Below are 13,496 nucleotides of genomic sequence, written 5' to 3'. Positions count from 1 at the left end.
CAGAGATATAGTGGCTTTTGCCTTTTTGTAATCAGATAAATAATCAACTTGTTTACTCAGAATTTGGGGAGAAAGCATGTAAACAGCATGGAAGCTGCCAAAATAATTTCTGCGAATACCCAAAACATGAAGGAAAAAAATAATCTCAGCTGAATTGTTACACTGCTTATTAGGACAGATCCACCTTTGCTAAACACAGATGCCAAGGTAATTGCCATTGCGTGTCAAAACAGCTGGCCACGCAATGCCTAGGAACTGGAAAATATTTCATCATTGTTATGCAACCACATTGTGTTTGTCATATCTATGCACACCGAAGTGTGGAAAGAAGTTAGTACGGATCTTCAGTCCCTGCCAGCCAAACTGTGAGTAGGAAGAAAATGGTGGGTTAAATTCTTTCCCTTGTCACCGTATTAATTAAATGGTGACAAGTTAGCAGTTACAAATCTCTGGAGCAACAAGTTGTTACTTGTGACTTCTTGTTCTCCAGTCCCTCTCAGCAAACTGAAATTATGTTTCTTCACGCTTTGTTGACACAACAGATATTTTGTTTCATTTTTCCTATTGCAGGCCTTAGCAATTTACTCTTCAAGCAAAGAAATTCTTCCAGGAGTAAATAACATGATAAACTTCCAAATGTTCCACCGTTTGAGGACTTGCCTTGGTTATACACCCTGATGTGATATTAAGGATTCATTTTGGTTTGTGATCTCAAGATGAAGGTTGGCTTACCAGCTCACAGGTGGTAGCTGAAGCCAGGCCAACAGAGCCGGTACCTGCTGGAAAAGCTATGCAAAAATCTGGATAATATTTGAGCAATTAATCCATGGCTGTTCTGGCACAGCTGTACTGTTACCTGTACATGAGCAAGCTGGCTTAAAGTCATGTAGTGATAGGACGAGGGGGAATGGCTTTAAACTGGAAGAGGGCAGGTTCAGATTAAACATTAGGAAGAACTTTTTCGCTTTGAGGGTGGTAAGGCACTGGAACAGGTTGCCCAGAGAGGTTGTTGAGGCCCCATCCCTGAGGGTGTTCAAGGCCAGGCTGGAAGTGGCCTTGGGCAACCTGGTCTAGTGGGAGGTGTCCCTGACTATGGCAGGGGGGTTGGAACTCGATGATCTTCAAGGTCCTTCCCAACCTAAACGATTCCATGATTCTATGAACTTCAGTCAAACTGGTGAGCATCATTAGGCTTCTCTGTACTTAAGATCATTTTTATTCACGTATTGCTCTTCTTTGCATCTCCTGTACCAGGCTTGTTCTTCCGATGATTCTTTGCAGGTACAGAGATGGTTGGAACCGCCAGAACTAAGGATGTCCATATAATACCACTTTGTATGTTTCGAGTTACGAGATGATCACATATGATCACATGCTATTTCACACACGTCTCATTCAGCGCAGTGTGTATTATCCTCCTTGTCAGTTCACCAATCCAATACTTGTTTTCTCTTCGTTATTCAGTCTCTGGACGTCTGCCTCATTTATGGGCCAATGTCCAAACTCTACACTGATCTACTCCCCAGAGTTTTTCATTGTCCTTTATGTGTAGGTCTTAATTTACTACAAATATTAATTATTTTTATAATATGTCAGCAGAATTATTAGCTCTCTTGAACACACTCTTTGTAATCAGTATTGAGGGTTATAACCATGGTAGTGCAGATGGATAAGTAGAGAACAGCAAGTGCTGAAACACTGTATTCCTTTTTTAGTAGCAACTCCCATATTTTCTAAAATTGATAAAGTCTCAAGATCTAATTGTCTCCATGGAACTTCCTGCCCTCTAATTTATTTTAATTAATTACAGATCTGCCAAGTGTTTTGCATTGCTAAGATAGAATGTTTGATCATTCAAAGACATTTTATAGTTTACAAAGTGTGGAGTTAAGTTTTCAAAATTATCACTCATTTAAAAACTTTTCTTTTTTCTAGGGAAAGATACAAAATAAATTTTACTAGCCTCTTTACACAGACACCTCCGGACAGCGTGTTCATCTCTCTCTCTGCAGGTTTCATGAGCTACAGTCAAGTACTTAAAACACAATCAAGCACAAAAATGCAGTGCACCTTCAGAATTATGCACGTCCATGTCTTTCCACAAGGAACTACACACACAGAGAAATAATCACAGATACAACTGTGCACACACAAGTTATCGCGTAAAATAAGACATCAACAGATCTTGTCAGTGCTTTGCATGCAAGGTTATGGCTAAGGGCAGTCAGAAGGTGTTGGTGAGGACTTGACTCGGCTGGTTCAGTTTTCACACTGCAAGCACCAGATGGCTCTCACGCTCCGCAGCACTCACAAGACGCTGCTTGGGTCAAGCAGGACCTTCTCTCCAGAGCGTTTCCCAATACCCGTGTACAGGCACCCAGTCACACCCGCTGTGTCTGAGGCTAAGCAGGTGAGTACCCAGTTGCCACCTAATCAGCACCGTGATTCAGAGACAGGCAGAGAGTTCTTTGGACTGCCTGAAGACTACGTGAGGGAAGATTTCGTATCTGTTGCAACTGGCTCAGCCTCTGTCTCCCCTAGCATGTGCAGCGACACAAGAGAAAAAGCTTAAAGATGCCAGCCCAATATTGACGAGATTTCAGGTACTGACATTTAACCCTTCACTGGAAATTAACAAGAAAAGGAGTTCCTGGGGTAGGAGAAAATGGGATTTTGGCCTCAGGGGCCAATTCCTCTGGTCTATCTCACAGGAGCAAGAGATAAGGTTCAAAAATGAGAAGCTGAAGAGAGCATACATTTGAAAGTTTATTTAGAGAATGGGTCTCCATCCTGGGACTCAAGCAAACTTGTAAATTGCTGAGTCTATGCTTATAAAATATTAAGTACTACTCTGTTATTACTCTGTGTATCTGCAATGCTCAAAGAAAGAAAACCAGTTTATTACTTCAGGAACCAACTAGTTTGTCTCTTCTACAGCTGATACCAGATCCCAGCACACCCAGTCTTTGTGCAGAGCCTCTGGGGCTGGTGGGAGTGCTGTGATTGCTGGACGTAGTTAACATGCCCAAAAGAGTCCAACACCTACCAGCTGCTGGTAAGCTGGCTACTGTAAGGACTGGCACCAAAAATATTTAGAAAACAGATGAACAATAGGTGGTAAGAACCTTAGTACAAAGGATCTGTCACAAGTGTCAGAAGACTCCTTAGATCCCCAGAGGGGCCAAATCTGATAAGTATACTTAGACCACACCTAACTCACCCGGGCAGCACAGTTTAGCACTGATTAGCTGATTAACTACTTTCACTATTAAACTCTAAAGAAGGGAGCTGCAACCATGTTTTCTGTAACAGTATTTCCTAATGCTGTTGTCCGAGCTATAAGAAAGCTGAATCCTATACGCACCTCGGACCTGACGGGTTTGAATTCACCACTTCCATTTCCCAAGAGAGTGTCCCAATCGCCAGGCAATGTGTCTTTCACCAACATCCCTTATCAAGCTGGGCGACTGTATCAAGTGCCACAACAAAAGAAACCTGATTTTATACTTAGCATGTAAACAACCTTGTGGCAAGGGAGGGAGAGGGAATGGGGACATTGGGAAATGAAAGTCTGCAAAGACTTGTTGGATAAAATGAAGAAACACTTTGAGCAAAGGGAGCAGAACATGCAATCTGATTCTTCTCAGAGAGCGTACCACCAGACTCGAAAATGAAGCTCCTTCCTGTTTATTCTAAACAGTAAGTTAACAGTTTCTAAAGTCAGGAATCAAGTCTGAGGTCTTCCTTCCTATGCAGGTCATGGATTGTGCGTTCTAAAGTTCTGAGGTTCTCTGTGTTTAGTTCCATTTTAATATACAACTCAAGGTCAGGTCATCCCTTGTACTCTTTTTTTTTTATTATTTAAGGAAAAATTTTACACACTCATGTTACCCATAATGCTATTTTTCAGAGTGAGAATCTGCTGCCTTCACAGTTTGAGCAGACTGGTAAAAAGACACTGTTCCCAAAAGTTACACCATATGAGCTGAAAAAGCTTTGCTTTACAGATTTTTTGTTTCAGGTTAAATCTTATCACTAATAATTTATGTTCTGAAAAATATATTAGTTCAGGAAGAAGGCACAGGTCCTAAAGCTCACCACAGAGTATACACAAAAGAGCAGGCTGCTGATGTCTAGTCATTGCTACTAGCACCGAAACCACAAAGTTCAAGTCTAGTTTTCATCAGCTGGAATCATATTTCTACCTGGAATGACGCCTGTAAGTAATATATTAATGAGTAGACAGAGACTGCAGTACTATAGCACTCAACCAAAAGGCCGTTAAAAAAACCAAACACAATCCAAACAAACATACCAGTTGGTACTACAGGCAAAGCTCTCAAGGAGGATGAAGTAAGATGCAAAGCACTGACACTTCAGGCTGCAGCTGCTTCTGGTTCCAATAGACTCAAAGATGCAACAGCATAGCACTGTACAAAATCAGCCATCAAATGTGATGAAATGTGTTTGCGACACTGAAACCTTGATTTCACTAAAAGTCTGAAGAAGTAAGGCGAGGAAACACAATAAATCAAGAAACTGAGCAGCTCTGAAGAAAATTACTAAGAAATCCTGTTCCACGGGAACTCACAGGAGCTCAGAAATAGGACAGACTTGACTGTATTCAAGAAATAGGGAGAGATGTAACAAGTTTTTGTCTTCTTACAACACTGATGCTACAAATGAGGTATCAAGCACTGGTTCTATGGTGATGGGCACAGACTCAAAACCTGTTAGCTGCAAAGACGAAAAACTGCTTATGCAAGCCTCTCCCACGACTAATTGTTACTGTCTGTTTAATTGTATGGCTTGATTGCCACATGTTTTCATCTTCCTATTAGCATTTTTAAAAGCTGGATGACGGGATATGAAGAGAATTGCTAATCCTGTGCCTTTACCTTCAGAAATACTCCAAAAGTCAGAGAGGGAAGGACGCCACAGCTGGTTCTTTCATTTGGCTCCTAACAGTTCAGTGAGATGGAACTCCTCCTAGCGATTTTTCTTGCTGTTTTGACTGTCTTTGTGGCAATGGCATTCTATTACGAACACCCTAGGGCAGAAATCCCTCATGGATTTAGTCAGCGCCGAAAGCTTTATGTTTTTCATTACATCCTGAACTTTGCGTTTGGTCTGGTAAGTAAAACTTGATTAAGGCTGAAGTTTTTAATGTGATTTCTGATAGACGGGTAATGGATTGGTGAGATTTTTTTAGAATGAATGTATAAATATATTGCAAGTATGCAACTGGATTAATTTGGTGATGTGAGCACCACTGCAAATACCTTCAGCTCAGCTGGGTATAATAGATTCTACTGCTTGCTATGCAGCACCAAAGGTAACAATATGAAAAAAAGAAAATTCTGCAGACTGTGGAATACCCAGTTTTTTCTGATGTTTTACCTTTTTAATCCTGTCGCCTCAGTGCAGCACTGGAAGGCTTAAGAAGCTTACTGCACTGTATATGTGGAACTTCTGCTCTGTCTAACACAGTGCTTACTTAGAGAATGAGCAACTAAATGATGTCTGTGATCTCAGTTCTCTTCTACAACTGTATCACTCTACTTCTGAGCCATCTGAAAGACAGCTGCCACATTCATCATCTTTTGCCTTTCAACACGTCCATGTGACACTATGTGAGATAGCACACATAATATTAAAGCTGTCTTTCTGTGTCATTGGTTTTGGCACATTTTTGATCCCCCCTTTTTTCTCACCCTTGTTTCTCTTCAAAACTAAAATGTGACTTCCACTTGTCTTTCTCTTTCATCAGTTATCCTTTCATGAATTAATTGCTTCCTCTGACATTTTAAAAACACTTCTGCAATACCTTAAACTTGTTTAAATTGTGAAAAAAAAAAAACAAAACCCACTTCAGTTTCTTTGGCTCGTGCATTACGTTTCACTCCAATTCCGTGTTCTAATGTTATTATTTCTTCCTCCCTTTCCCTGCTACATTGTTTATTAAGTTTTGTTTGAAGTCAGCCAGTAAGCTCCTAAGAACGTGATTCATCATGTCTCTTCAGAAGTTCCCCACCCAGGTCTGAACACTGCCATGATAGTAAAGCCACGCAATAGAATAGGATAGTAATAGAAGTCAAATTAAATTTTCTTACATCTACTATGCAATGTGTGGACTTCCACACTGTGAAAACACTCTTTATATACCCTTTATCCATCAGACAAAGGTTTATCTTTGTGTAATTCATATGTAAAAGACTAAACTGCAGAATTTAGAAACTTACTGGTGATTAATGTAGTTTTTAACTTCTGATCTTTTGTGCCCTTTCTACTGGCCAGTGAGAGGCCAAGCAAAAGCATTGTACCACATCATCTCAAAGGAGCAGAAAGTATGGTTATATAAAAGTTTAAATGCAAGTAAAGTCCAAGTCACGTAGCAACTCTTGGTATTGTTGTGAGGCCAACAACTTATGCCAAAGTAGCCAAATCCTTTCAAGGGATGACAACCTATCATCTCAAAACTTCAGGGAAAATTAAAGTTTATGAGCATATCCAGTCTTCAACTGGGACAAAAGATGCATGTGAAGTCACTGGAGACAAACCAGTTTTGAAGTACCTGTGCCCAGATTAATAGACTTTATGAAGAAATATCTGCATTCACCTATGAGGATACACTTAAATAAAACCAGCTACATCTTAATGTTACTAAAACTTCTTCACTGAAAAGATCTATTAACTCATCCTTTATTTTTGCATCTAATATTCAGTCTACAAGAAGAAAAATTGACGTATCAGTAAAGCTAAACAATAACCAGGGGACTTATGACTGATCCTGTCCAGGAAATAGAGGGGCTGTTAAATTATGCTACCTACTGTGTTAATAGTTTGTAAGCATCTTTTACCCAACTTATTCTAGGAATGATTTAGGCAGAAGGGCTAGCACAAAGTGCAATTCACATGAGCTCCGGGGTATACGCAGCAGGCCACAGTACCTGCATAAAGCAAAGGACCCTAACACCACGGATAGCACAGCTCTCGCATCCCTCCCACAGACGTTGCTATACGCATGTTGCTGCAGGCCCCAGTCCTTTGCTTAAACATGTATCTGGACGCCCACTTCTAAGATAACACAGCTCTTATACAGCTTTTCTCCTGGTGCATGGAAAAATCCATGCCAGTTGTTGCCAGTGGGATCAGTTTTTTAGTATTTCACTGTGAATGACAGACACTGTTGCACTTAGTGTCACTGGAGAGGCTGAGTTAGACAACATTTCAAACGAGGTCACAGTTCTCTAGTCCAATAGTTTGACTGTCTTACGCTAGCTGCAAGTCTTTATTTATTTTCAAACTGTTATGTCAGCTATTGTGTTAGAAGATCCTTAATGAATATATAAACAAACTGTCCAATTACGGGTTTACAAATTATATTATTAAGCAGTCAGGCTTATCTACAAACATCAAAATGCAGGTCACATTGGACTGACTTGGTTAATTACCTGCAAAAGAGCAAGCTCTATGAACATGAAAATTCTGAAAGTGGGATTTTTGGTAATAAAGAAGTCTAGCTATACTTTATGTTTACACAGCCCAGTCTTGTAGCTGTCATGCAAGTGATCGCTTTTTTCCAGAAACCAATTGGCCAAAATCCAATACCTGATATTCAGGGAGCATATATACTAAAAAAATGGAAAAACAAAGCAAAAATGAAAATTCTGCTGGTTCGTGTAGAACTTCTATTCACAGGAACTGTACAATGTAAAACAATACAATTTAAAACAACAACGTATGATTAAAATTTCATTTGCATGTTAACAGAAATAACTATGAAGATTATGCCTGATGATAGTAATTATGGATGTCTGCCATAACTGTACGTTGTTGCAGGTAACCCACAGAAGCTCTTCACAGCTAACAGTGAAGTGACTGGGAGCATTATAAATAAATGCCAATCTCTATGAAAGTTGACCTGTGAAACTACTGCAGGTTTGAGAAAAATGAGATGTCAGACTGCCAACAATAAGCTAGTGGTTGATAAGCACTCCTATTTTTTTAGTATTTCCAAGACAAAGATGATTTCTATATTACATACAAACAATATAGCTAATTACAGGATCAACCTTTACTGTTACAAAAGTATTAGTGTAAGGAAAGAAAATACCAGAGGGAATTGGAAGATTAAAGAAACAAAATTATTTTGCCATGGACATCATACAGGAGTTCTGTAGAAGGAATCAGTATGAGACTAAAACTTGACCACAAATGATCCTTCTTGAATATGGGATCAGCTCCTCAAATGGCCTAAAACAGGACACCTACATCAAATGCAACAGGACGACACTATTGAGCTACATGAGGTATGTGAAATGCGAGGTGAAAGCCACAAGACTTATTGTCTGTTTTTAAGATACATGCAGAATATATCTTGTACATGCAATTCTTTTGGAAATACATATGCATGACTAACAGCAACACAACAAATTAAATTACTCATTAGAGAAGTCTACTGCTGAAGAAGAAAAGCACAAGATTTAATCCGATATAGTGGAAATACAGTGATACTGCCTCATATTTTTCAGCTTCAGCAGGAATAGACTAGAACAGACACCAACTGAAGAGCTTAAAGCCATCCAGATGCAATGAAGTAGACTAGCTCCGAGTGACATAAGAATCTTCAGCCCAAGTGTTTAAGTAGGAATCACTGAGCTGTGAGAACATCAAACTAAGGTTCAAAGCTATTCTGGTTGAGGAGGCCAGCTGTGGTAGATGCTACAGAATTTTTTTCTGCAAGTTAAAAAGTAGCGTGAGTTTGAGAAACTATAGTATTAGCCACATTTCTTCATTCAAAGCTAAAGTCTGAAATGCACTAACTACTCTCGCCTTATTTTGTTCAGGCACATAGCTACAGAAACACCAGACAAGTTGAAGTATTTGACACCTTCTTTTATCTACTATTAATAGTTTGATTTTTTTCGTACCGATAGAAACTAAGCCAGGATTTTACCACTGAAGAATGAGATAATTTGAAAAACACCATGCTCTCACCTCACATTTATAATATAATCTAGGAATTACCCCCAAAGCTAAACCTAAGTTCTGCTATATGGCACTGCTAACATTTTGGCCAGAGATGTGAGATGGTATTAATAAGCCAAGTTATGGAGCTTCAGTGAAGGCAAGTCTCAGGCAGGCTTTCCCCCAGGCTCGAAGGCCTTGCTTTTGGAGAAGCATGGACACAAGGCAGCCACAGAAGATAAGTTCATCCATTGCTGTCAAATACACTGTTCTCTGAAGTTCAAATTTTGGTAGGTGTTGCATTAAAATGCAGATGTATCCAAAACATCATCATAACTGGCCGCTTCATTGTAAGAACCATCAGGAGACAAAGTTTGAATGGACCATGGAATTTTAATTTTTTCATGATGGGTCTCCAGGTAACATGGAAATTTGCACTAATTTGTGGTTTCTTTCCCTTTATTAACAGGCAAAATTTTTGGAAAAAGTAGGTATCACCTCAGAAGTCTACTTCCTCAGGGCTGCAATGGATGGAATACCACCATTAAAAGATAAACGTCTTTTTACAAAGAACTTAAGGTTTGAAAAGGTTAAAGTAAGAATTTACCAGCCAAAAATATTAACCAGTGGCCAAAGACGAGGAATTCTTTATTTTCATGGAGGAGTTGGACGATTTGGAAGCATTCGTACGTAATGCAAATAATATAAACTATAACTACAAATACTATGTAGTTTCTGATCTGACATGGTATTTCTTAAATGACAAGAAGAGTTAGTAGGTTAAGCATCATAAATAACAAAATTAATTTCAGGATAATTTTATTTACATGCAGTAGGCATCATGTTAAATTGTCTTTATACAAGTCATGTATCAAGAACTTTTATTCTCTGATCATTTATAATACCTGTTTTCTTTCTTCTCCCTCATGCTTACAAGAAAATTTGAAAATCTAATTAGAATTTTACTTATTTTAAAGAACCCAATTTGTGTTCATGTGTGTGCAAGCTTGTGTGTATGTATGTAAACTGCTCTGTGTCTTTACAGTGGCAAAACAAGGAAAAAATATATTTTGGCATTTGACATGGAAAGGCATAAAAGATTAGATGGTGGCTTATGCTCAAGAAAAATTCTTGCACTAGATTTAGCAGAGTTTTTTTGTATTTTTTTTAATTGAAATAACTTCTAACCTTCAATACCGCTTTGGAAGTGGCAGCAATGGTGCTTTCTATTAACTAACTTTTCAAAGAGGAGACATAAACAATGCATTGGTGTAAATTCCACATTTCTTACTGGCCAGAAGATTCCCACAGATGTAATGAATTTGTGAGCAATGTCCAGATTAGACCATGCCACAATAAGAGAATAGCATTAATCACAGAATAGAGATAAGAATTTCAGAATATTTTCATTCAACTTATTTTTAAAGCAAGTTACAATTCCATTGAAATATTTTGTTTTACAGGGGCCTACGAAAGAACATGCTGCTATTTCGCTAGAAAAACCAATTCAGTGGTTGTGTCAGTTGGGTAAGTGGAGTCAGCCCAGACACAAAATATGATAGCCATTTGTGCCTCCTTCTAGGTTTGTAAGTCTTTAATGCAGAGTCACCGCAAGCCACATTCCTTGTAAAGTGCATACAGTACTTACAATTAATGATCGCATGTGTTTCACCAGCACTAATTACCCTTAGGAAGAATTAGTCAACTAATCCCCACTTGCTTATTTCCAAATAAAATCCATTATAACTTTACAATTTGTAGCCACCACTAAAAGGTGGGGATGTTTTTGTTTCCTAAAGCCATACCCAAACCACCTTAAGTTGAAAGCCAGCACTGTGTCTGAAGTGCAACTGTTTCTGTTGAAAGCACAGTTGTCCAGAATACTAAATACTCCTTTCAGTAGTAGTTCTAAAAAACTAGGAGGGATATTCACATATAACTTGCAATCTACCTCAGATAAACATTCAAAATATTTTTCTGATGAGCCGGAATGCATTTTTAATAGAACCAATTTCTAAAAGTTCAGGAAAAGACTTGATGTCTTGGAAATTATTAAAATTGTACTAATTACTATTTACATCCTAAAACGCTTGAAGAACCACTAACTCTTATTGAATCTGTTTATAAAGAATTTAGCTTATAGAAAACCACTGAAAACCTTTCATATTTTCATTATCAATTTTCAGTGCTCATATTCTTTAATTTATTGGGAAATGTTCACTTCAATTTCTAACTAGAAGTGCTGGTAACTGATTCATACATACCTGCCTTGCCACTTAATTCTACAATAACTCTGCATGTGCTTTCAGTCACCTAAAAAGATAGGTAAAGATGTATTTTGCAAAGACAGAATAGTGTACTGATTCTCCCAAACATTAACAATAGTAGCAAATACTGCATATCAAAAGCAATAATTACGATCAATTCTATTGCTGTAATTATAGTCTCAGATTATTTTCCTATCTTCAGAAAGAAATATATGAATGAAAAGATGACAATGGGATCATTCCCTAGATATGACTATGTTAAAACACTTTCACTCCTATTTAGGTATCGCTTAGCTCCTGAGCATCCATATCCAACCCAGTTTGAGGATTGTCTCACTGCCACCATACACTTTATGAGGACTGCACAAGATTATGGAGTAGACCCTTCTCGCATTATCATCTGCGGAGATAGTAGTGGAGGTACACTCACTGCTGCTGTTGCCCAAGCACTGGTGAACAGAAGAGATCTCCCAAAGCTGAGAGCACAAATCCTAATATATCCTTATCTCCAGTGTGTGGACTTTAATTTGCCTTCATATCAACAGAATAAGGGAGTCCCCATTTTGTTAAAGGAACGAACCATTGCTCTTGGTTTGAAGTATCTTGATAAAGACTTGTCTGTCATAGAAGCAATATTTAAAGGTTGTCATATTCCAGAAGATTTGCAACCAAAGTATCAGAAATGGGTGAGTCCTGACTACATCCCTCATGAGTTTAAAACAAGAGGCTACAAACCAAGTACAACACATCCATCATTCTCAAAAGAAGTCTACACAACAATCAAGCCTATGTTTGACCCTGTTTTTTCACCACTGCTAGCTGAAGACAGTGTTATTGCTCGACTTCCTGAGACTTTCATTTTGACCTGTGAATTTGATGTGCTCAGAGATGACGGACTGCTGTACAAGAAACGTTTAGAGGATTATGGTATAAAAGTGACCTGGTGCCATCTGCAAGAGGGATTCCATGGAACAGTATTCTTAGCTCTTTTTGGTGGGCCAATAGCATTCCGATCTGGAAATAAAGGCCTAGCAAAAATAGTAAATTTTCTAAGATTGATGTAAAATTCCATTTCTTGTTTTCCTTTCCTGATTCCTATCTTTCATTGCTTGCAAAGATTTTTAAAGGACACCCTCAATTTTCCTTTTCTTAAATCATCTTCTTGAAATTCTGCATAGCATCTGTCATCTTTTTACCCAATAAATTGATTTTGTGATTGCGTTTGCTTCATTTTCTCTTATGACAGGCAAAATCAGGTGAACTTGCCTTTCTTTCCTCTATGACCTGTTCAGAGTTTTCTCCTGTACCCATAAAAGATCTGGTCCCTATGGCAAGTGTTTTGCAATGCATTTTGGCTCAATAAAGTTCTGGTAATATGAATACACAGACTGCGATTTGAGGACAACTCAGGGCAGCTAACAGGGCATGAATCTGCAGGTTAAGTGTATAATGAGCACGGTCAATGATTTATCAAAGCCTATATCTGGTGAAAGTTGAATTTGAGGCAAGCTTAAAGAGAACTCAATATAGCAGAAAAATTCTGGGCATTGACATAAAAGAAAGAAGTGGAAGGAAAGGAGAGGAGGTCAGGAAAAGGGTTAGGCTGGAACTACAGATGTTATAAAAAGTATTGGTTAAGGAATACAACATCTACTCTAAAAATAATGCATATATATTTTATATATAGATAAAGATATATGGGAATATACAGTACTATCAGTTACTTCATAAAGAGCTTGTATTAACTGTAAGCCTGCACTGTCAGAAGCAGGAAGCACTTTCTCATAGCGGAACAATGTAAAGTGGCAGTATATTACAAATAAAAGGATTCAGGAGCAGATGAGAACATTGTCAGGACCTAAAAACTAGTGAAATACTGGAAAGTTCAGTGCAGCTGGGAGGTCTTGACCCTATTTGAACAGCTATGTGTTACAGAAGATGTTAAAAGAAATTAAGAAAGGGAAAGCAAATTGTCATGCATCATTCTGATCACCAGATGTCAGTACACAATTGATGTTTTAATGCTGGCAGAATAACTTGGCAAACTTCTTGGTGTTCTGGGTGCAGAATATGAGTACCTGAAAGACATTACAAAAGGTCAATCTGTGTTTTAGGATTAAATATTTTTACTGAACCTGTTGTTACGCCTTCACGTACTAAAGCTGTATGTTTAATAACAGAGCACATTTTAAGCCATAACAATTTTAAAGTTAAAACCAATCAAGCTACAGTAGTTTATTACAGAAGTCTACAACTTCA

General features: G+C 38.3%; 2 protein-coding genes across 2 annotated transcripts in view; both read left to right on the top strand.

Moving 5' to 3' along the window:
* Positions 1-13,496, top strand: part of LOC309680013 (uncharacterized protein) — a gene marked incomplete at both ends in the record, with an annotated part of 47,987 nt that overhangs the window by 11,731 nt on the left and 22,760 nt on the right. The gene's annotated exons all lie outside the window — the stretch shown is intronic.
* On the top strand, positions 4,978-12,301 carry LOC309679897 (arylacetamide deacetylase-like 4; the record flags this gene model as incomplete). The annotated part of the gene is made up of 4 exons (XM_082493350.1): positions 4,978-5,133; positions 9,440-9,656; positions 10,434-10,497; positions 11,521-12,301. The coding sequence occupies 4 exons, from the start codon at positions 4,978-4,980 to the stop codon at positions 12,299-12,301; spliced, it is 1,218 nt and encodes a 405-aa protein (XP_082349476.1).

This window comes from Vanellus vanellus (genome assembly GCF_965231255.1).
Source record: "Vanellus vanellus genome assembly, chromosome: 20".
Lineage (NCBI taxonomy): Eukaryota > Metazoa > Chordata > Aves > Charadriiformes > Charadriidae > Vanellus > Vanellus vanellus.
The sequence above is the reverse complement of the archived record's forward strand: the minus strand, read 5'-3'. Positions and strand labels throughout refer to the sequence as shown.